The 22,110-nt window shown below is 32.2% G+C and overlaps 3 protein-coding genes and 1 pseudogene across 5 annotated transcripts; all 4 read left to right on the top strand.

Moving 5' to 3' along the window:
* The first annotated feature begins 1,465 nt into the window (after positions 1-1,465).
* Positions 1,466-5,294, top strand: LOC127902509 (putative disease resistance protein RGA3). Of its 2 annotated transcripts, XM_052441733.1 has the most exons (3): positions 1,466-4,614; positions 4,705-4,769; positions 4,900-5,294. In XM_052441733.1, the coding sequence occupies exon 1, from the start codon at positions 1,656-1,658 to the stop codon at positions 4,560-4,562; it is 2,907 nt and encodes a 968-aa protein (XP_052297693.1). In that variant the 5' UTR covers positions 1,466-1,655; the 3' UTR covers positions 4,563-4,614; positions 4,705-4,769; positions 4,900-5,294. The 2 variants fall into 2 exon arrangements, with proteins under 2 accessions (XP_052297693.1, XP_052297692.1); XM_052441732.1 differs by having other exon boundaries at positions 4,705-5,294.
* Positions 5,295-10,938: 5,644 nt separating this feature from the next.
* Positions 10,939-13,121, top strand: LOC127902791 (uncharacterized). 2 transcript variants are annotated; one of them, XM_052442863.1, is made up of 3 exons: positions 10,939-11,310; positions 11,893-12,421; positions 12,518-13,121. In XM_052442863.1, the coding sequence occupies exons 2-3, from the start codon at positions 11,953-11,955 to the stop codon at positions 12,763-12,765; spliced, it is 717 nt and encodes a 238-aa protein (XP_052298823.1). In that variant the 5' UTR covers positions 10,939-11,310; positions 11,893-11,952; the 3' UTR covers positions 12,766-13,121. The 2 variants fall into 2 exon arrangements, with proteins under 2 accessions (XP_052298823.1, XP_052298822.1); XM_052442862.1 differs by having other exon boundaries at positions 10,940-11,310; positions 11,893-13,121.
* On the top strand, positions 12,907-14,019 carry LOC127902409 (putative UDP-glucuronate:xylan alpha-glucuronosyltransferase 4). The gene is made up of 2 exons (XM_052441317.1): positions 12,907-13,031; positions 13,206-14,019. The coding sequence occupies exons 1-2, from the start codon at positions 12,907-12,909 to the stop codon at positions 13,795-13,797; spliced, it is 717 nt and encodes a 238-aa protein (XP_052297277.1). The 3' UTR covers positions 13,798-14,019.
* A 658-nt stretch (positions 14,020-14,677) lies between these two features.
* LOC127902790 (putative UDP-glucuronate:xylan alpha-glucuronosyltransferase 4) lies at positions 14,678-15,704 on the top strand (annotated as a pseudogene).
* Positions 15,705-22,110: the final 6,406 nt, after the last annotated feature.

Raw genomic sequence — 22,110 nt, 5'->3', positions numbered from 1 at the left:
AGGATAACTGGAATGGTGCAAGAGAGACTAGAGAATTAATAATCAAATTGTTTAGCTTAATTAAGCTTTCTCATTGCTCTCTACTCTTCATTAATTTCCCAATAATGTTTCAATTTCAACAAAGTCGTTATAACAAAAATTACGGTGTTGTTATTGAGATTTTTAAAACAATATTATTTTTTGAACAGGGGAATTACCGAAGGGCAGAGCAGAGCAGAGCTTTTGAATTCGAGTCTAAAACAAATATGTCGAACTAAGACTACTGATCCGTTAATTGGGCATGCAATTATTTAGATTTTAAAAACAATAATTAGAAGATATTAGCAGTTTTAAGTATCATCTAAGAAAATTACAAAGTTACACTAAATGAAAAAGTTTTTGGTGGGTTATGGGAAAAAAAAAATATCTTCTAAGTTTGAAAATTATTGATGGTTTTTGTTCAAATGAAAAATATTTGTGCCGTAGGCAACTTCCAGGAATCTTCAAGTTGTTATTGTGCTCCTTCAAAAAGAAAAGTAAGCGCTGTTCGTTAAAACGTTCAAATAACTTGACAAAGAATTTGAGAATCACACGTTAAACTTTAGCCTTCTACGCGGAATAATTAGATGGTATTCACGTGTTGCAATTACATGGTTGTTCACAATGACATTTCTCATATTTAGATGATGCCATAAATAGAACAAACAAAAAGGTTTTGTCTTTTTTTTGCATTACATTTTTTACTTTTTATTTTCATTTTTTAATATTTATGTCACTTTATTACAATTTGATTTTTTTTTTTAAGTTCATATTATATTTTGAAATGATTAGAAATAGAAAAACATGTGAATTCCAGCTCTAGATTGATCATTTTATACATAATGAGAAATAACTGGTGATGAATTGTTATCTATTTTTGTTAAAAAATGAGTTGAAAAGATTATTTGATTTTTCACACTTCACAACCAAAGTTAGAGATTAAACTCTAAGCTCCCACTATCAGACATCTGGTAAAATGACAAAATCTAAATAAAGTGGTTCGATATGAATCTTAAAATATTATGTGGCAGCGTTTTCATAGTTTATTAGTATGTTCATTCTTTCCTTTCAACTAATTATGCAAAACGAGTCAAATTTAAAAGAAAAAAGAAGAAGAAGAAGAAGAAAATAAGAAAGAGATGGTCAAGGTATTTCTAAGCTAATAATACACGTATAATTCAGATCAAACAATCTAAAAATTATCAAGTTCATGGGTGATTGTAAAGCAAATGCTTCCAAATCTCAATATGACGACACGATCATATATATTTATCTAACAACTTGTTCAATTATTTAAAAAGAGATCATAGAAAACTTAGTCAGTTTCATATACCGCGTGAATCGCCGATGTAGGACCTAACAATTTATTATTTCCTGTCCACAACTGTACGTCATTTTCACTCTTTGCTGGTATTAAAAACAAAAAAAAAGTAATAATAATAACAGTAGCTTCTTTCACAAGGGGCTGAAATGAAATATTTCTAAATTAGAATTTTGCTTGCAGTACTATAAGAAGTGAAAGAATAAGGCAACATTTTCACCACATTATCAGCTCCTTCATTTCTTTCAGCATTAGCTACTTACTTTTGCAACAATTCACCATCAATTTCTTCTCTCTCTCTTTTTTCTTTTTCACCATGGTTGATGCGATCCTTTCCCCTATCTTGGAGCAGCTGATTTCAATGGCTGTTGAAGAGGCGAAGGAACAAGTGAGGCTGGTAACGGGCGTCGAAAAGGAAGTGGAGAAGCTGACCAGCAATTTCCGATCCATTCGAGCTGTGCTGAATGATGCAGAGAAAAGGGAAGTAAAGGAGGAAACTGTCAGACTCTGGCTCGATCGACTCAGATGCACATGTTACGACATGGAAGATTTGTTAGGTGAGTGGAGCACTGCAAGACTCAAACTGCAAATCGATGGAGTGGATGATGATCCTGAGAATGATGCTCTCGTTTGTTTGGAGAAGGTATGTTCCTTCTTTTCTCCTGCCTCTTGCTTTGGCTGCAAACAACTTGTCTTACGTCGTGACATTGCTCTGAAGATAAAAGAAATCAATGAAACTCTTGATCATATTGCCAAACAGAAAGACCAGTTTGGTTTTGCTGTGAATGTTACCAAGAGTAATGAGAGAGCGGATCAACGAGTGCCAAGTATCTCCTCAATTGATGAGTCCGAGATATTTGGTAGAGAAAAAGAGAAGAACGAACTCGTTAATAGGTTGTTATGTGAGAGTAGTAAAGAACAGAAAGGCCCTTGTATCATCTCACTTGTTGGGATGGGGGGCATAGGCAAAACAACTCTTGCTCAATTTGCCTACAACAACGATGATGTTAAAAAACATTTTGATGAAAGAATATGGGTCTGTGTGTCAGATCCTTTTGATGAGTTCAGAATCGCTAGAGCAATCATAGAGGCTCTGAAGCGAGATTCTGCCAAAGACCTTGTAGAGTTTAATTCTCTCATGCAACACATTCAAGAATGCGTTGAAGGGAATAAATTTTTTCTTGTCTTAGACGACGTGTGGAACGAAGATTACTATAAGTGGGAACCATTCTACAAATGTTTTAAGAATGGTCTCCATGGAAGTAAAATTTTAATTACCACACGTAAAGAAACAGTTGCCCGTATTATGGGATCAACTCATGTTATCTCTGTCAATGTATTGTCTGAAATGGAATGCTGGTCGGTGTTTCAGTCGTTGGCGATTTCTGGTAAGACCATAGGAAAACGTGAAAATTTAGAAAAAATTGGTAGAGAAATTGTAAAAAAGTGCAAGGGCTTACCTTTAGCTGCAAAGACAATTGCTAGTCTCTTGCTGTCTAAAAACACTGAAAAAGAATGGCAAAATATCTTAGAGAGTGAGATATGGGAACTAGAAGCAATTGAGAAAGGTCTTTTAGCCCCTCTATTGTTGAGTTACAAAGAATTACCCTCCAAGGTAAAGCGTTGTTTCTCATATTGTGCCGTCTTGCCGAAAGACTATAAAATATGGAAGCATAAGTTAATTGAACTATGGATGGCACAAGGTTATCTTAGTGAGAAAGGAGCCAAAGAGATGGAGGATATTGGTGAAGAGTATTTCAACATCTTAGCTAACCGTTCATTCTTTCAGGATTTTGACAGAGGTGATGATGGTGAAATCTCTACTTGCAAAATGCACGATATCGTGCACGACTTTGCCCAATATTTATGTAGTAATGAATGTTTAACTGTAGAAATTCATAGTGGTGAAGAGTTAGCTATTAGCTCTTTCGGGGAGAAAAAAATCCTTCATTTACTGTTAACTCTACGTAGGGGGGCTTCGGTTCCGATCTCCAATATTTGGGATAATGTTAAAAGATTGCGAGGATTGCGTAGCTTCTTAGTTAAAAGTGATGAATATTCATGGTCTAGTGAAGTCCTACCTCAATTATTTGAGGGGAGTGAGAGGTGGTCAAGTGTGAATGACATCAAGGAAATTCCAACAAATATAGAAAAATTGATACATTTGAAAAATCTTAGTTTGTGCGGTCAAAGGGAGATAGAAAAATTACCGGAGACGTTGTGTGAGTTGTATAATTTAGAATGTTTAGATGTTAGTGATTGTCAAAATCTTAGAGAATTAACTCAAGGGATTGGGAGGTTAAGAAAGCTGATGTATTTAGACAATGCGGCGACTGCATCTTTAAGGTACTTGCCGGTAGGGATTGGGGAATTAATCAGGCTTCGGAGGGTGACGAAGTTTGTTGTGGGCGGAGGGTATGGCAGAGCATGTAGCCTTGGGTCTCTTAAAAAGCTTAACAGCCTTCGAGACTGCAGGATACGTGGGCTGGGTGGTGTGTCAGATGCTGGGGAGGCTAGAAGGGCTGAACTTGAGAAAAAGAAAAATCTTTCTCATTTGGAACTTTATTTTGATCAAGCTGGGAGGAGGAAGAATGAGGAGGATGAAGATCAACTGGAACTTTATTTTGATCAAGCTGGGAGGAGGGAGAATGAGGAGGATGAAGATGAACGGCTTCTTGAAGCCTTGGGACCACCTCCTAATTTAAAGAAATTAGTGATAGGTGATTACAGAGGCAGGAGGAATGTTGTTCCCAAAAATTGGATCATGTCACTAACCAATTTGAGGGTTTTACGTCTCTGGGGGTGCAGAAATTGTGAGCATTTGCCTCCTTTGGGAAAATTGCCGTCCCTTGAAGATCTTGAAATTTGCAGAATGGAAAGCGTGAAAAGAGTGGATAATGAATTTCTGGGAGTAGAAAGTGATACGGATGGCTCCTCAGTTATTGCCTTTCCCAAATTGAAACAGCTGGAATTTATTTATATGGAAGAACTGGAAGAGTGGGATATCGAGACTGCAATAAAGGGAGAAATCATGATCATGCCACGTCTTTCTTCCTTGATTATTCAATTTTGCCCTAACTTAGAAGCACTGTCCGATCACCTTCTTCAGAAGACAACGCTCCAGAAATTGATCATTCGGATGGGATGTCCTATTTTAGAAGAACGCTTGACAGGAAAGGACTGGCCTAACATACGCCACATTCCCGAACTCTACATCGACTGAAAGCGCGCGGCTGCAATTAGTCAATTACAATCATCATTACCCACCGCGACGGGTAATTTATTTCTAGATCTCCTGCATGCATTGCGTGTCTCACTCTATTTTAATTAAAATTAATTAGTAGTTATTTTTTAATCCATTTTAGAAACGAATGGTGAATAGAGGAGGGGATTCAGCAGGGATATATATGTAATGGTGCTAATAACTCTGGTTAGTAATTATAATTTGTATACGCTTTCCTTCTCGTTTGCTCTCTCTCTACTCTTCTTCATTAATTTAACAATGTCCATTATAATTAGATATATTTGTCTAACCGATTCATTTGTTTTGTTGGGGAAAGCGATATTAATTTTTCAGCCAAAAAGGAATTACGAAATGGCGTCGCAAAGCAGGAATTGGGGGACGGGCGCGGCGCGTGCTTTTTTAATCTGTTATGTATGTTTTCAGTAATTCGTTTTGTTTTTTTTTTTTGCGAGCCTTGTATTTGTAAAGAGAATGAATGAGGAAAAGCACAACGCAGAGAGAGCTCTTGTGAGGCCAAACCGCTGGGGATTGATTGATTTTGATTTTTGAGTGTTGATCTTGGTGTTCTTTTTTTTCTTTTTTGGCTCATCTGAGAGCTTATTATTATTTGTACACTTTTTCATTATATAGTGGCTTATTAGTATCACCACCCGTGGATGTAGGCATATTAATTAATATGTCGAATCACGTAAATTTTTTTGCCTTATGTTTGATTATTGTGTTATTTGATTATCATAACCAAATCCAATAAAAAGACGGTGAAATTTTAATTTTGATTTCGCATGGAGTCATAATTTAAAAAATAACATGCCTACAATGATCATAACATTAAAAAATGGTGAATCGGTGGGTCTATAAAATTTACATAAAAATGAGTCAAATTCAGTTATTAGCTTAAAATTTACATAAAAATGAGTCAAATTCAGTTATTAGCTGTTAACATACCAGTAAATGTAACATTCATTGAATAAAACAAATTTCAAATTATAGTCATAGCTAAACGTTTTTAATATGATGTCGTGAAGCTTAGAATATACATGCATCATGATAAGGTTCTGAGGACCGTACGTCGTATTGAGAAAATCACTGAAGTAAAACTCTAGTGGCTGATCAAATTATTTTCATTTTTTTAATAAAATGACTGACGGTATACATAATTCCAAAACTATCTAGTGTGCATCTTCTATCAAACTTTCCCTCCACAATTCCTTTCTCCATTAAAAACTTTTATTTTTTTTTTCAAAATTGTTTCCAATGCAAAATTTTTATTATTTTGAATAGTAATATGTATTTGTATAAGTAACATTTATAAATTTTATTCTATATGTTTAATTTTATGAATGAAGTGAACTTATATTACAAATGGATTTGATTTTACTTTGAATTTTCTATTAAATATCAAATACAGAAAATACGTATTTTTAAGTTAACAAAAAAAAAACACTCAATTATTTTCTCGTGTTTCATTTCCAGTACTTATAACCAAACAATAAATGGAATCTCATCCCTCTCTCTAATTATTCCATTTGTTTCTCCTTTTATGTGTTAATGCGAAAAAGGAATGCGAAATGCGTGAAAGAGAAGGCGAGAGGCGTGAAATTCGTTCCAAGCTTTCAATTACAGAATGTTTTTGGGTTAATTTTATTTCAGTGGTACATAAAAAATTTTTCCCTCTAAAATAAAAAAAAAGGGATTGAAGAGATGAATTTTGAATAATTTTGATTTGCCGCACTTTTTGGGCGCTCATTTTGCCACTATTTGATATTTTAATTGTAAAACCTCATATTTGATATTCATATCAGTTAAGTCATTGAAATCTTTTAAAACTATGTCATTTTCAATGCCTAAGTGGAATTAAAAATTAAAAAAAAAAGTTCATCGGTAGAATTATGTCAAAAAAATTAAAATCTTTAAAACACATTTTTGTAAAATATTAAAATGTGAGATTTTATATAAATGTTTTGATAGTATTCTATCAAGAATCACTTAACTTACTATTAGTGACAGAATTTTGTAACTATTCTCTTATAGAATAATCAAAATTTCAAGGCCTCTAAAGATTTTGAAACGATTGTGTTTGCGACATCAGCAAAATAATATATCTGTCACAAAACTTTGACACATACATGATCATGTGAAAAAGCATTCTGTCAAAGAAATTCAGTTTTGTAGTAGTGGGATTGGCTTAATCTTCAGCGTAATACATAATGTTGGAATATTTATCGCTTGCCATTTATTTCTTTCCATATTAATTTTGTTGGATTAGAAAGCAACTAATCAATTGCGGGTGATGTGAAATGCCAACTAGAGTTGTGATTTAATGAAAATCATATGTAATAGAAAAAAAATTAGAAGAGGTCATAAACTAGAACTAAAATATTAGGGGTGTTCGCGGATCGGATTTTACGGATTGGATATCAATCCATATCCGATCCATGATTTTGCGGATTATAATTTTTCAATCCAATCCAATCCACGGATTGATAAAATTCAATCCAAATCCAATCCATACATCTGCGGATCGGATACGGATTTGACTCAATCCATATCCAATCCATACGTCTGCGGATCGGATGCGAATTTAACTCAATCCATATCTAATCCACCATTTTGTGCATTAGTTTTCGAATTAAAAATTTTTAGTTCTCTCCAGCTAATGAAATAAAAAAAATCTAATATAAAAATAATTTTGCTATCAATTAAATTTAAAATTGAATAAAATTTAAATAAATTAATTGTTTAAATAAAGCTAACATAATACATTTAAAATTTCAAATATAACACATCAAGATTAATTATTCAAATAAAGTTACAATAATACGTTCATAGTTTCAAAATATAACACACCAAGCTTAATTGTTCAAATAAAGTTACAATAATACGTTAATATAACACTGAAATTAATTGTTCAAATAAAGCCACAATTAATTGAAATGGTGAAGTTTCAGAAACCAAACATAGTCTGATCCTTCATCAGGGCTGTTGCGCCTGTCGAAAAGTCATGATTACGAAGCCGTCCACGATGGGAACCGGGAGAAGCCGTACGGGTGGCGATCTTGAAGGTTGTGATAGTGAAATTATTCAGCTGGAACCAGTGAATGTGAAGTGGCTCGATGGACTTAGGAAAGAAGATGGTTTGCTCTCGCCGAAATCGCGCGGCCAATGTCCTTCAAATCCGTGTCGAGAGTGTATCCAACCAGTATTGAGTGTTGCTAGTGTGTGTGACGGCGGGGAAGCTTAGGATTTTTTGTTTGTAAATTGTTGGTGACTTGGCGTCATGTTACTTTGCTTTTGGGTGACTTTGCAAATTGTTGGTGACTTAGCGTTATGTTACTTTTCTTTTGCTACTGCGTGTGACTTTGCTTTTATTTTGTTTTACAATTTTTACAAGTTATATTTATATATTTGATTATTTAATTATTTTTCATTTTATATTATTATTGGATAATGGCTAAGATATGTTATAGTGCTTATGAAACTATGTAATGTCACATTTATAATTTTGTAATTAAATTTATAATAATTTTTTTAATTTAATATATATATATATATATATATATATATTTTTTTTTTTTTTTGCGGATTCACGGATTTCTGCGGATTTACAGAAGTAAATCCATATCCAATCCACCAATCCACGGATCGGATTTATACGGATCGGATTGAGCGGATCGGACGGATTGAGCGGATCGGATTGGATTCTGAACACCCCTATAAAATATAATCATATCCAAGTAAACTTAATAGAGAAATCCTAAGTTCATGCACAAGAGTTGAACTCTATGAATTCTATTCTCAATAATTTTATGCATACAAAATACATACGAGTTTAATGAGTGACGTATGGATACTAAAAGAGTTAAGTAATAAGTAAATAAAGTAAACCAAGTGACATGACATTGATTCAATATTATTGTATCAATATTTATGAAAGAAATTGTATTAAAAATAAATTGTATGTTGAGTATTGATCTTGTCGTCTCATTATGTTTATAAATCTTAATATTAAATCGATATATGTTGTATCGTTGGTTGATTAAATGTCATATCATTTAAAGTATATCCTTAACTAACTGAATTAATAGCATAAATAATTTATTTCAAGAAGTCTTTGACCAGGTAATGTAAATGAGATTTGCAGCTTTGAGAAGAAACATAATATTTCAAACGTAGAATATTAAAACGTAACTATCATATTATCATTCTTGTTTTTTAAATCGGAATAATTGAGAATGCAATTTTAGAAGTCAACTTTAATGAGATCGCATACCAATTCCAATATTTAATCAAATCTTGACCGTCCCTCAATCAATTAACGGTGTGAAACAATTAGTGGATCCACATATGAGCCATGACTAAGTACAATGATGGCAATAGTTTAATTAAATATTATATTAAAATAGAATAATTGATATTATTCTTAGTTAGGTTACATTATAATTTTTAATAGACTTCTAAGCATTCCAATTAAAATTAAAAATTGTGGCGTGGCTACATGTTATGTCTATTGATGAAGTCACAAAAGATTGACCAAGACAACAGAGATAATTTCCCTAATCTGATTTGGTTTCTACTCAGCAAGGTTGCACATATTTTGATGATACCATGGGTTACGTTATATTTGTTAAATTGACCAAGTTCATGACAGTACTCCCGAAGCCACACACTAACTCAACGATAATTTTAGAATATTATCAAAATATTCAGGTATTTATTATATCTATTAAAAATCTACAATTCCAAATCGATTAATTCCATATGATAAAAAAGAAATTGATTTTGGATAGAAATATTTCATTTGATAGAACCATTGTACTGGCTGCGATTACGGAACTTTAAGAACGCCATTAGATGATCATATTTAATTGAAAATTTTTAACTATTTATCAGTGTCTAAATTATGCCTTCAATGATTTAGTCAAATAATTTTCAAGTACTTTTATTTAACCAGCTAATAGATTTTGAATTTTAAGGGAGGTAAAGGCTAAAAAAAATCGATTTAGATTTAATCCACTCTCCAATCTTTTAAAAAATGAACTTAAAAAAAATACCTAAATTGTAGGGGGGGAGAGAGAGTAGTATATAAAAGGAACTTTTATGTAGCGTTTAGTTTAGATAAATATATTTTATTGCACTTTTTGTTATTATTCAAAAAACCTCATTCTTATGTACCACTTAGCTCACATGGGTAGGAGAAAATTAAGTTAATATTCAATTATACTATAATTAACTTTTAAAAAAAATCTCATTATTGACTTATGTATGATACATAATTTTCTTATTGTTGGTCACGAATAATTTGCTTATATGATCATATTGTTGGTACGAATTTCTTTGCTTCACTAAGGAAAGACTTTGAGTTTGGACATAATGTTTTTTCGAACAGAAGATGGATCTCAAATTTCTTACCTTACCATATACAAAGAGAAAGAATTTTTAAGAATTTATAAGTCTTAGATAGTTGCGTATAATTTATTTTACTTTGTTAATTTTTACAATTATATTATTTCATTTCCATCAAGTTATGTATATCTAATCTGATACAAATAATTTTTCTCTTACGTGCACTAAATAATTTTTTTGTGTAGCGTAAAAGATTTTATTCATAATTTGATGGGTTTTGTTACCTTGCAAAATAAGGTAACAAATATAAGTAAATAACAATTGTATAATAAAAATCTAATGGCTGTGGAAATATAAGATAAAAATAATAAAATTTGTGGAGAGTTTTTTTTTTTTGAAGTCTATTATATACAGATATTACTGACATTACATCAGACATTACAATTAATATTTAAAATCATATTATATAACTGGGATCACCACCATACATTGACACACTGAAGTATATGTCCAGATATTTTAAACCCTCTCTAATATTCGAGGAGTGCCTGTTCCACTCACATGTCTTAAGGGAGAGACTGTCTCCACTCAATTAATTGATAATTGAGGAAGAACTAAAACTAACCTCCATAATGCTCTTATGGAGGCTCGAACCCTTGCACTCAACATTGTAAGTTGCAAGACTTCTCCCATTGGACCAAAGGCCCATTGGTAAATTTGTCGAGAGTTGGAAATGAGTAACAAGTGTATTATGTTTGTTGCCTTATCAGAAGCCTAATTTGACAACTTAGAAGTAAATTTTAATCTTAATAATAATAAAAAGGAAATACATTTAGTAAACCTACCCACGCGCATCAAATGCGTGTGAAAATAAAATACCTACACATAAGAAGACAATTTGACAAAGCTCAACATGCTGCAATGCAATCTTTTCATTCCAATTCGATGCGTTGGATATAACTTAAAACAAAATGTCGACTCAAAACAAATCTTTCAACTTTCAACAAAGACGTGAAGCAAAATTCAATCAAATGGCTGCAGCTTCATCATCATCTTCTTCTAACAAACCCACAAATTTCAGTCAAAAGCTCTTCATAATCAGAGGCGGATCCATTAGTGGGCTATACCGGGCTGTAGCCCGGTATAGAAAAGGAAAAAAAAATCAAATATGTTAGTTAAAATTACAATCATGCCACTAATAATTAATTACAAGAGTGCCATTGAAACTAAAAAAAAGGAAAGAATCTTTACCTAATTCACTTTTTCTTTACTCTCAACCGACAACAATTCTCAAAGCCAAGAATTAAAAAAATCGATTGTCCTCTTCACGATTCTTCATCTGCTTCGTCTTCCAATTTCTTGGGCTTTGCATGTTTTTCTACTGGTATGCTTTCACAACTTATATAAAAATCTTATTTTTTTGTGATGGATTTTACTAGTTTGCTCTATATTTTATTTTGATTCATTATTTTGAATTTGTAATTGGCTATTTAGTTTTTGTGATTGGTTTTGCTGATTTGCTCTGTAATTTGTTTTGATTCATTAGTTTGTAAAGTTTCAATTTTGATTGCTATCCATATATGTCCTGGTAAAACTCAAGCAAATTGAATTTAATAGTTGTACAACTTTTAAAATGGAATTATTAATTGTTTAATAATTAAATTATTTGATTGGCTTAATAATTAAAGATTAAAAAAATTTAAATTGTTTAATTTATTTAAGCATGTTAATTAAGCTTGTATATTATTTTGAATATTTGATTGGCTTTTTTTTAATAAGTTTTGTGATTTATTAGTTTGAGTTGATTTATTATGGTTATTTTTTCACTAATAATTTTTTTTATAATGGAAAAGATGAAAAAAATTGAATTGTTTAATTTATTTAAGCATGCTAATTAAGCTTGTAAATTGTAATTATTAATTAATTTATTAATTCTTATGTAGTTTCATGTTATGGTAATTTATAGGTTATAATGTCCGATAAATCCAAGCCGAGGAAACTCTACTTTCATTCTTTGCCAAAGTAAATGGCGGTCAATCATCAAATGAAACAAGTTCTCCGTGCAATATTGATGCCTCAAGTTCTCTTAAATCTCAAAGAGCTGAATTTGAGAAAGTTGATACTCCAACTAGTATTGACACCCCTTATTGAGATGTTTGGTGCAACTCTTGAAGTTCTAAGAAAGATGATTAATGATGGGCCCAGTCGAGATATGCGTGGAGAAGCTAAAGGTGCGTATAGAGAAATGAAATCCTTCGAGTTTGTGTTCATTTTACTTTTGTTGCATAGAGTTCTTGGGATCTCTGATATTCTTTGCCGAGCATTACAAGCAAAATCTTTAGACATCTTGAATGCTTTGAATTATATCACAAGTACTAAAAGGCTTTTGCAAGAATTTCGAGATAATGGTTGGGATGATTTTGTTAGAAGTGTGGAATCATTTTGTGGAAAGCATGACATTAGTGTGGCTGATATGAGTGTTCGTTATATGGAAGGTACAAGACGCTCTTGTCAACAAAAAGATTATATTACAGTTGAGCATCATTATCACTTTGATATATTTAATGATGTAATAGATTTTCAATTGACAGAGATAAATAGCAGGTTCCCAGAGCAAACTATGGAACTCCTTACTCTAAGCTCGGCTTTGGATCCAATCGATGGGTTTAAATTATTTGATATAGATCGTATTTGTTGTCTTGCTGAGAAATTTTATCCTCATGATTTCACTGCAAATGAGATTTTTGCTTTGAGAAGAGAATTGGAGCATTACAAGTTTGATGTGCTTTCTCATCCACTTTTTCAACAAGTTGCATCACTTTCTGAGTTATGTCGATGATTAATTGAAACAAAGAAGTCACAACACTATTTCTTGATTGATAGATTAATTCGTCTAGTGTTGACTCTTCCAGTGTCTACAGCCACAACAGAGCGTGCATTTTCAGCCATGAGCCTTATCAAGACATCACTTCGCAATAAGATGGAAAATGAGTTTCTTTCAAATTGTATGGTTGTCTATGTTGAAAGAGAAATTGCAGATATTATTGTTCCAGAATCCATAATTGATGAATTTTATTGTTTGAAGCCGCGAAAAGTACAATTTTAGTTATATTTTTGTATTGACTACATTTTTATTTTTTATTTTTATATAATTATTTTGTTTAAAGTAATTATTATTTAGTGTAAGATTTCTAATGCTCTCATCTTATTATGTGCATTTTATTTTTTTCTTATAAAATTTTATGTTCACTTTACAATATAACCTTCCTTTTAAATTAGCCCGGGGTACTTTCAAATCCTGGATCCGCCCCTGTTCATAATCTCTCTTCTTCTCCTCTCCTTCTCGCTTTTCCTTGTCGTTTTGTCGTTCAAACCTAACCAACAACACCATTTGGCTCACGAGCCAAATAATAAATATAATACTAACCACTTAATACACAGACCCAAATGGCTCGATATTGTCGAAAAACACATCAACGGTCACAAAATTAAAGTTGGTTTAGTAAATATAAACGACGACAATGATGATGGCGTACGTGGTGACATGCATGTTGAAACTGTTCACGTACGTTTCGACCATGTGGGTGAGGATAAAAAGTGGGAAGACTTTTTCCCGGAGTGGATTGATGAAGATCACAAGTGGGCCCCACCGGCGTGCCCGGAGATACCCATGCCGGCGCAGGATTACCGGTACCTCGACGTGATAGTGGCTAGGGTTCCCTGCCGAGGAGATGGAGATGCAGGTGGTGGGATGAGGGATGTGTTTAGGTTGCAAGTGAATCTCCTGCTTATGCTCAAACTGGTGAGTTTTGCTTCGTTTTTTTTTTTTTTCCCTGGTTTCTCGAAAACATTTTGTTTGTGTTTTAGATAGCGAGTAGTTTGGAAACTGAAGAAAATTTGGTCATCACTTGAAGAAGAAAATCCCCTGTACAATTTTCCAACTAAATGCTAACTTACTGTTTGTACTCAGTTCCAAGAATTTTACAATGTTATATGCATTAAAATGTGACTTAAAATTTCGTAAAAATCTTTATGAATTTGTAGTTGTTGTTCTTGTTGCTTGTCATATTTCTTGATTATTTACGAAGTAGTATTTAAGCTCTTATTCTTATTTTTTTTTTCCTACTTTAATGGTCGTTTATATAGGCGAATCTATAGTGAGAACGAAAATATTATGATTTTAATCGATATGTTTTGGAGTTTATTCTAGAGGATAGAATCTTAAATTTTAATGAAAACTTGTTGCATATAAAAAAATATAAAATGTTCACAAGAAATGGATGCAGGAGATTTTATTTAATTTTTCTTCAGAAATTTGAGGTGTTCTGAGGAAAAAAAAAAAAAAAAGGTTAGTGGGTGATTTATATGGTCATGGTGGGTCATTAATTTACTACTTTCTTTAGTTTCAAATTTTAGTAAATTATTCGTTCAGCATTAATAAATGAGGCAAATCCAAATTAAATATGCACAACTCGTGCACAGGTGTAATTGGTTTAAATTTGACCGGTTCTTCAATTTTGATATCCTTAAAGAGTTGTAATAAGCTACAGACACAGAATGTATACAGGCAGCAGTCATGATTCTGATTGTGTGAAAATTTGGCAAGGCATCAAAATTTGGTAACTCAGCCAACATAAATCAATTTCCTAATTAAGACTTATGTGGCATTAGACAATTGCACTTTCAATTTCAGTGAAAGTATAACCTAATCCGGACGCCACGACTTCTTCAAAACCTTCATATGTAATTCATTTTTCTTAATTTTACAAAATTAACCTAAAATTAATATTTGAGTGCTTTTATTTTGATTTACAGGCAAAGAAATATGGAGATATTTTATGTCACAAGCAAGACTAGCAAAACTGAACTACACAACGTACCATCAAAGAGAAGCTTATGTAACCGTTCTACATTCATCAGAAGCTTATGCATGCGGTGCAATAGCTTTGGCGCAAAGCATAATCCAAAAAACTCGACCAGAGATCTCGTTCTTCTTCATGATAAATCAATAAGTGGCCAGTCTCTCCGTGGCCTGAGAGCTGCCGGATGGAAAACCAAGTGGATTTCGCGCATAGGTAGCCCATTTGCCAAGAAAGATTCATACAATGAGTGGAATTACAGCAAGCTTAGAGTATGGCAACTCATTGAATATGATAAAATTATCTTCATTGATTCTGATCTTTTAGTACTCAAAAACATCGATGAGTTCTTCTTTTACCCTGAATTATCAGCAGCAGGTAATGACAAAGTGTTGTTCAATTCTGGGGTGATGGTGATTGAGCCATCATTGTGCAAGTTTGAAGATTTGATGTTGAAAAGCTTTAAGGTTTCGTCATACAATGGGGGTGACCAGGGATTTCTCAATGAAGTGTTCACATGGTGGCATAGGTTGCCTAAGAGAATCAACCATTTGAAGGTGTTTTCAAAGCAAGGCGATAAGGAACATCAAGTGGGTGATGGTCCTTACGCAATTCATTATCTGGGGTTAAAGCCATGGATGTGTTACAAGGACTATGATTGCAATTGGGACATGGTGAGTCGCCATGTATTTGCCAGTGATTCAGCTCATAAGAAATGGTGGCAAGTTTATGATGCAATGCCTAAGAAATTGCAACAGTACTGTGCATTAACAAAGCATATGGATAAAAGGATTAAGAAATGGAGAAGAATTGCTGAGAATGCAAGTTTGGCTAATGGGCACTGGAAGATTAAGCGGAAAGATCCCAGGCAATATCATATTGTTGATAACAAATGAAGGGCGAGTGAAATTCTTTTAATTTTTTTTTAATATAGCATCATTATTTATGTTGTTTGTTCTGATCAAGAAAACTGAAAGCAAGGAAATACAACAATACAAGATTGAGTAGCAAAATTTCATAATTGAATGGTTTAGCAACAAATCCTGACACGTCATAACTTGAAAAGTTCAAGACGTGGATAACATAATCAGGCTATCAAATTGCTTGCAAAATGCATTACACAATAATTTGAGGACTAGTTTCGTATTTGTTTCCACTAAAAAATTTTTGATTTCCCACTAGTTCTGCAACTAGTTTCTGGGGATTTAATACAAGTCATGAATTTGATATGTATGTATGTCATAAAAATTTTAAGAATGAAATGAACTTAAATTACAAATGAATTTGATTTTATTTGAATTTTCTGTTAAATATCAAATTCAATTTTTTTTTTCTTCTAGTTGAAAGTGTATTCTGTCAACCAAAAAAGAAAAACCAATTCCTTTTTCATGCTTGATTTCCAGTTATAACCAGACAATGGAATCTCGTTCCTCTCCTTAATTATTTCATTTGTTTCACCTTTTATTTCTCTATTCCTTTCCGTTTTCGAATCGATCTGATGGTAGATGCTTATTCATGAACATATCTCAGTGATCATGGTGGCATTTATAGAGTAAATGGGCATCAACAAAATGAATAATCACTTTTACTCCTTAAAAAAAAAGAAGAAATGTAAAAATATCTTAACACTTTCATAAGTAGGTACTTGTCCATATTGCTATTTATTATGCAAATTTTAAGAGAAGTAAAAAAATTTGTTCCGACGAAATGGCAGATAAGTGTACACTCTACGAATGCACTGCAATCTCATTACGTCACAAACACAAGTTATGATTCCACATTCCGCGCACAACAAACAACACTACAGGATTCGGATATTAGTTCATGTTCTGTTTTAGAAAAACATCACAGAAAGGAAACAGGAGAGGACTGCCCCAAGATATGCCACATTCCCAGCATCCTAATCAATCACCAATATGTCAAATTCGAACCTTGAGGATTTTTAAAACGAGTGCCGCAAGTACCATCGCCATTGTTAAGTCCATTATTTATAGTGTTGGTATTTTATGGCAAGTCTAGTTAAATTGGAAGTTTATTTATTGCATATATTGTAATAGGGATTAATTTATTAATTCCCTAATTTAGTGAGATTCCAATTTATTAGGAATATTTGTTTCCTAATTTATTTAAATGTCTATTTTAGCAAGTCAATTAATGGTGGGATTCTATTATTGGCGCATGAGATCTATTTAGAGCAAGAAGTTGGTTCAAACAAGAAGTCATTAAATGCTCTAGATATTTCTTAGGAGACAAGTAATGCAAGAAGATCATATTTATTCCTATTTAGATTCATAGGAATTATAAGAGGAAATAAACTCTTATTTGGAAAGTATCTAAGTCTTTTCAAACTTGCTATTTTGGTGAAACCCTAGTGCCTATATAAAGAGAGGTATTTCACAATTAAAGACAGGCACAACGCAGAGCATAAAGTAGAGAAGCAAAGTTTGGCCTCGTCCCTAGAGAATCCGAATTTGGCGCACCATGTTGTGTTGATTTGTTTTATTATCTTCTTTTCATCTCTGTTGAGACTCTATATGGATCTTGGATCACTAGACATTGAAGAATTGAAGAATTGCCATTGATCACTTTGCGAAGTGCCTTGAGGATCGTGGATCAAGAGGGGTAGCAATTATTTAAGAGAAGCAGATTCAGTCTAAAGTTGAGTAAATTGTATGGTGATAAACTATAAGTGAGAGTCTTAAGTTTGGTAAATCCATATGTTGTAACATCTCAACTTAGTGAATTGCTTTTCATCTTGGCGTGCCCTCATGGATGTAGGATTGATTAATTCGAACTATGTAAAAATCTCTGTATCATTTATTTTCTGCATTTTGCTGTGTTTTTGGAAAATTAATATTTTTTATGTGGATGAACAGTAACTGTAAACAGTTGTGGTAAACAGAATCGCAAACAGTAACAGTGAACAGTACTTCTGAAAAAATTAATTAAGTAATTAATTTTTTATTTTTAATTGCTTACATCTATTTTTGATAGATCTAAATTCCTTTCAGCCATCACCTAAGGTAATTTCTTTCTCAATTACTAACCAAATAAAATTCCTACGGGTAATTTTATTTTTGGCAGTAATTTCTTTCTCCTCCTCCATTTTACTTTCCTATTATATATTTGTAATCCAATCTTCAAGTCGAAAAGATAATATTTGTTTAACCATTTATGCGGGCTACAAGCACAAGTTTATGGGTTGAATTAAATGTCGGACTTGACTCTTGAGGAGTTTATGTCCCTGTGATACAAAAAATATAAACAAGGTGTATGTTTGTACATTATAGTGTTTTTTTATCCGCATCTTTGAATTATTGCTGATTATTAGGACATAATTTATGTAACAGATTTTCAGGGCGCATGTGTAAAATTTTTTTCTCTAGCAGATCCAGACTGGTGCCAGGCCTGCTACTTGCGCTACCGTACGAGTACTTAATCGTGATGAGGCCTAAGCATTGTAGGAGCCCGAGCTTTCTTGTTAAATGCTGAAGCTGTTGAATGAAAAAGGAAAAAAATAAAATAAAAGGATTAGATAGCTAGTCTGATATATCCATGTGATGACGGAGACAGATATTGGTGAGCTTTACTGAGAGAATTCCATTTAATTCTCTATTTCCTAGTAATGGAAATAAAAATTAATCTTAATGTTGGTTGTTCTTTTCGATCAATCTCATCAGTTAGAGCTAGAATTGCAAAAGAAAGAGACTTCAACATTTTGGTTTAATGTTTGTTTGACCATTTCGGAAAACAGAGGATCAAGCTTTTACTTTAATTGACGCGCAGGGGCTCCATATAAGGACCTGGGTTGATTTGGTTATTTCAGCTACAATACTTTTGGTAAGCTAACTCAGAAATTGAGTAAATTGTGGATCAAATTTTATGTTATGTTAATGTCCAGAGTATGCAACATTTTAATTTGTAATATCTTAAACACTCATTAGACATCTAATTACTTCAGCTTTATATATCAGTGTATGTTAACTAATTTTGTGACAAAATAAGTATCGATGACATCGTCTACTATATACACACACGATGGTCATAAGTGGGTTAATTCCTCTGATTTCTGAACTGCATGAGACTTTCCATTTTCAAGCTAAGAACGGTATGTTTTGGGCTAGGTGAAGTGTCTTGCGATATGGAAGACGGGAAGAGGCCTACAGTACTGAGATGAAACCGATCAGAGGACAGGATTCAGGCATGGTGCAATAAGGAATCGAATTGGTTAGTTATTCAGCCATTTTGTAGTTGCTCTCTCCTCTTCATTTGCTAATTTTCAATTGTAGATAATCATCAGCCCATTGTGTGGTTGATTATTTTTGTAATGCATCAAACTGAGACTGATTTATTGAGCATGTTCAATTACTGAGATTGTCAAAGCAAGATTTTTTAACAGAGGAATTACTTTACGGTATAAGGGCATGGCAGAGCAGTAATATCGAGACCAATGGGAAGTTTAGCAAAGGAGGCCCTTGAGGAATTCTCATAAGGCCTGCAATAACCATCAGCCAATGGTAATTTCTTCTGCTGCTCCATTTTACTCGTTTGTTATTTGTAGTCCAGTTAAAGAGTATTCAGCCATTTTGTAGGCATAAGCACAACTTTATGTGATTACGTCATCGAATGTCGGTCTTGATAACTCTATGGATTAATGTCGGAGCTAGGTTGGTGAGAAAGGCTGCTTCAGTGATTGTTAAAGAAGCTCATTGTACAGAAAGGAAGAAGACGCTCAAGCTGAGGAATTATTAATCGTACAGTGATTATTTTTCTATCCTATATTATGTACACACACGAGTTGAAGTGACATTTATTATTGAAGAGTAAAATGAAAAGAATTAATTAAAGAAATTCAAAATGATGATGTGAAGATGATAAGTTAGAGTCTGTTCGATGTTATTTCTCTAGACTATATTTTCATTTTTTGTTTTTAGAATCTAGCTGTAGTACACGGTCAGTGAACCCGAATAAAAAAATTATAAAGTAAATAAAATAGATTCAACTTTATAGTAATAAAATTGAGAGCGTATTATATACGTTATAAATAAATTATAAAATAAACTTTAAAACAAATTATAAAATAAATTTCTAAGCATTTCTCAAAACTTTAACATCTCCCTAAGCCAACTAAAGGCTACAGCTCCCAAACTCCTTTACATCCCATAATCTGTAATTATAAAATAAAACTTAATAATATAATGAATATAAAATTTAAATAATAATTTTAATAAAATTATTAAAAATATAATAAATTTTTTATTATACAACTGAAAAATTATATGAATATATCTTTTAAGTTACAACAACTAATATTAACCAAACACTTTAATATTATAACTTTTAAGTTACAACTATCTAATTTAAATACTTTTACCACATAATTCACGTTTAATTTTTAATTTTACTTTCATCCCTAGGCCCCCACCATTGTCTCCCACTATGAATAATGAAAAAAGAAAAAGAAAAAGAGACGGTCTCTTTTTATCCCTAAAAAAAAAAGTTGGCTAATTAGAAAAAGCACGTCTCAAGATTTACTTGGTGGAGTAGTAGTGTATATCGTCTGCAATGATGATCGTAAGTGTGTTCCTTTTTCTTTTCATCTCTCATCAAACCAATGTGTGATTTTTTTGTTTTTTGTTTTAAATAAGTCGAACAAAGACTACTGATTTGTTAATTGGGCATGCCAACTGAGATTTTTAAAACAATAATTGGAAGATATCGGCAGTTCTAAGTATCTTCTAACAAAACTAAAAAGTTACACTAAATGAATAAAGTTTTTAGTGGGTGGGTTGTGGGGAGGAAAAAAATGATGAAGATCCATCTTTTAATGAGTATCTTCCAGGTTTGAAAATTATTGTTGGTTTTGTCCAAAAGAAAATTATTAATTTGAGCTGCAGGCTACTTCCAGGAATCTTCATGCAATATTGCAGTACCTGTAAGTTATCATTGTGCTTTGTCAAAAAGAAATTCAAGTGTTCACATGCTGCAATCGTACGGCAGTTTCCCATTCACATGTTTCACCCGACATTCTCATATCATTTGTGGAAGAAATTTCCCTTTGTGGGGTATAAATTCCATTACCTGTAACAACATATTTATATGCCGTGAAAAAGAAAAAAAAAAGGTTTTGTCTTTTTTGAGCATTACAATTTTGACTTTCTATTTTCATTGAAAGGAATTTAGATGTATCGAAAATAGATGTAGACAATTAAAAATTAATTATTTAATTAATTTTTTTGAAAGTATTGTTTATGGTACTGTTTACCGCAACTGTTCACGGTTGTTGTTCACGTTTACTGTTTACGGTTAGTGTTCATCCGCATAAAAAATATTAATTTTTCAAAAAATACAATAAAATGCAGAAAATAAATGACACGGAGATTTTTACGTGGTTCAGATTAATCAATCCTACATCCACGAGGCCACGCCCAGATGAAAAACAATTCACTAAGTTGAGATATTACAACCTATAGATTTACCAAACTTAAGACTTCCTATTTGAACTAACTTCTTGCTCTAAATAAATCTCATGCGCCAATTATAGAATCCTACCATTAATTGACTTGCTAAAATAGACATCTAATTAAATTAGGAAACAAATATTCCTAATAAATTAGAATCTCACTAAATTAGGGAATTAATAAATTAATCTCTATTACAAGATATGCAATAAATAAACTTCCAATTTAACTAGACTTGTCATAAAATGCCAACTCTATAAATAATGACCTTAACATTCATTTTTTAATATCTATGACACTTTATTACAAATTGATTTTTTTAAAAAAAATTCTATTAAATTTCAAAATGATCAAAAATAGAAGAATATGTAAATATCCAGCTCTGGATAGATCAATTTATACATAATAAATAAGAAATAATTAACAATGATTTGTTGTTTATTGTTATTGCAAAACTAATAGTAAAGATTATTTAATTTTTCACACTTCACAGTCAAACACTGTTCAACATATTTACAATTTCAGCAAGTCATCTGCAAGCGATTAATAACTAACGGATGAAAAGAATTCTGTTACCGAATTATTTATACAATCATTAAATTTTTACTTCTCTTAATAAATTATTTATCAGGTCATGGGCTATTACACACATAAAACTGTAACATAGTAAGGCTCGTATATTATATACAACAACTTGTTCAGTAGTTCAATTATTGAAAAGAGATAGTATATTGGGATTATTTAACAACCTTTGTCAAGTTCATATACTGCGTGAATCGCGGATGTAGGACCTGACAATATTTTCCAGTCCACACTGGTAAAAAAAAAATTAAAAAGAAAAAAGAAAGATAATAATAACAATAA

Source organism: Citrus sinensis, chromosome 5, assembly GCF_022201045.2.
Source record: "Citrus sinensis cultivar Valencia sweet orange chromosome 5, DVS_A1.0, whole genome shotgun sequence".
In the NCBI taxonomy this organism is placed as follows: Eukaryota; Viridiplantae; Streptophyta; class Magnoliopsida; order Sapindales; family Rutaceae; genus Citrus; species Citrus sinensis.
The sequence above is the reverse complement of the archived record's forward strand: the minus strand, read 5'-3'. Positions and strand labels throughout refer to the sequence as shown.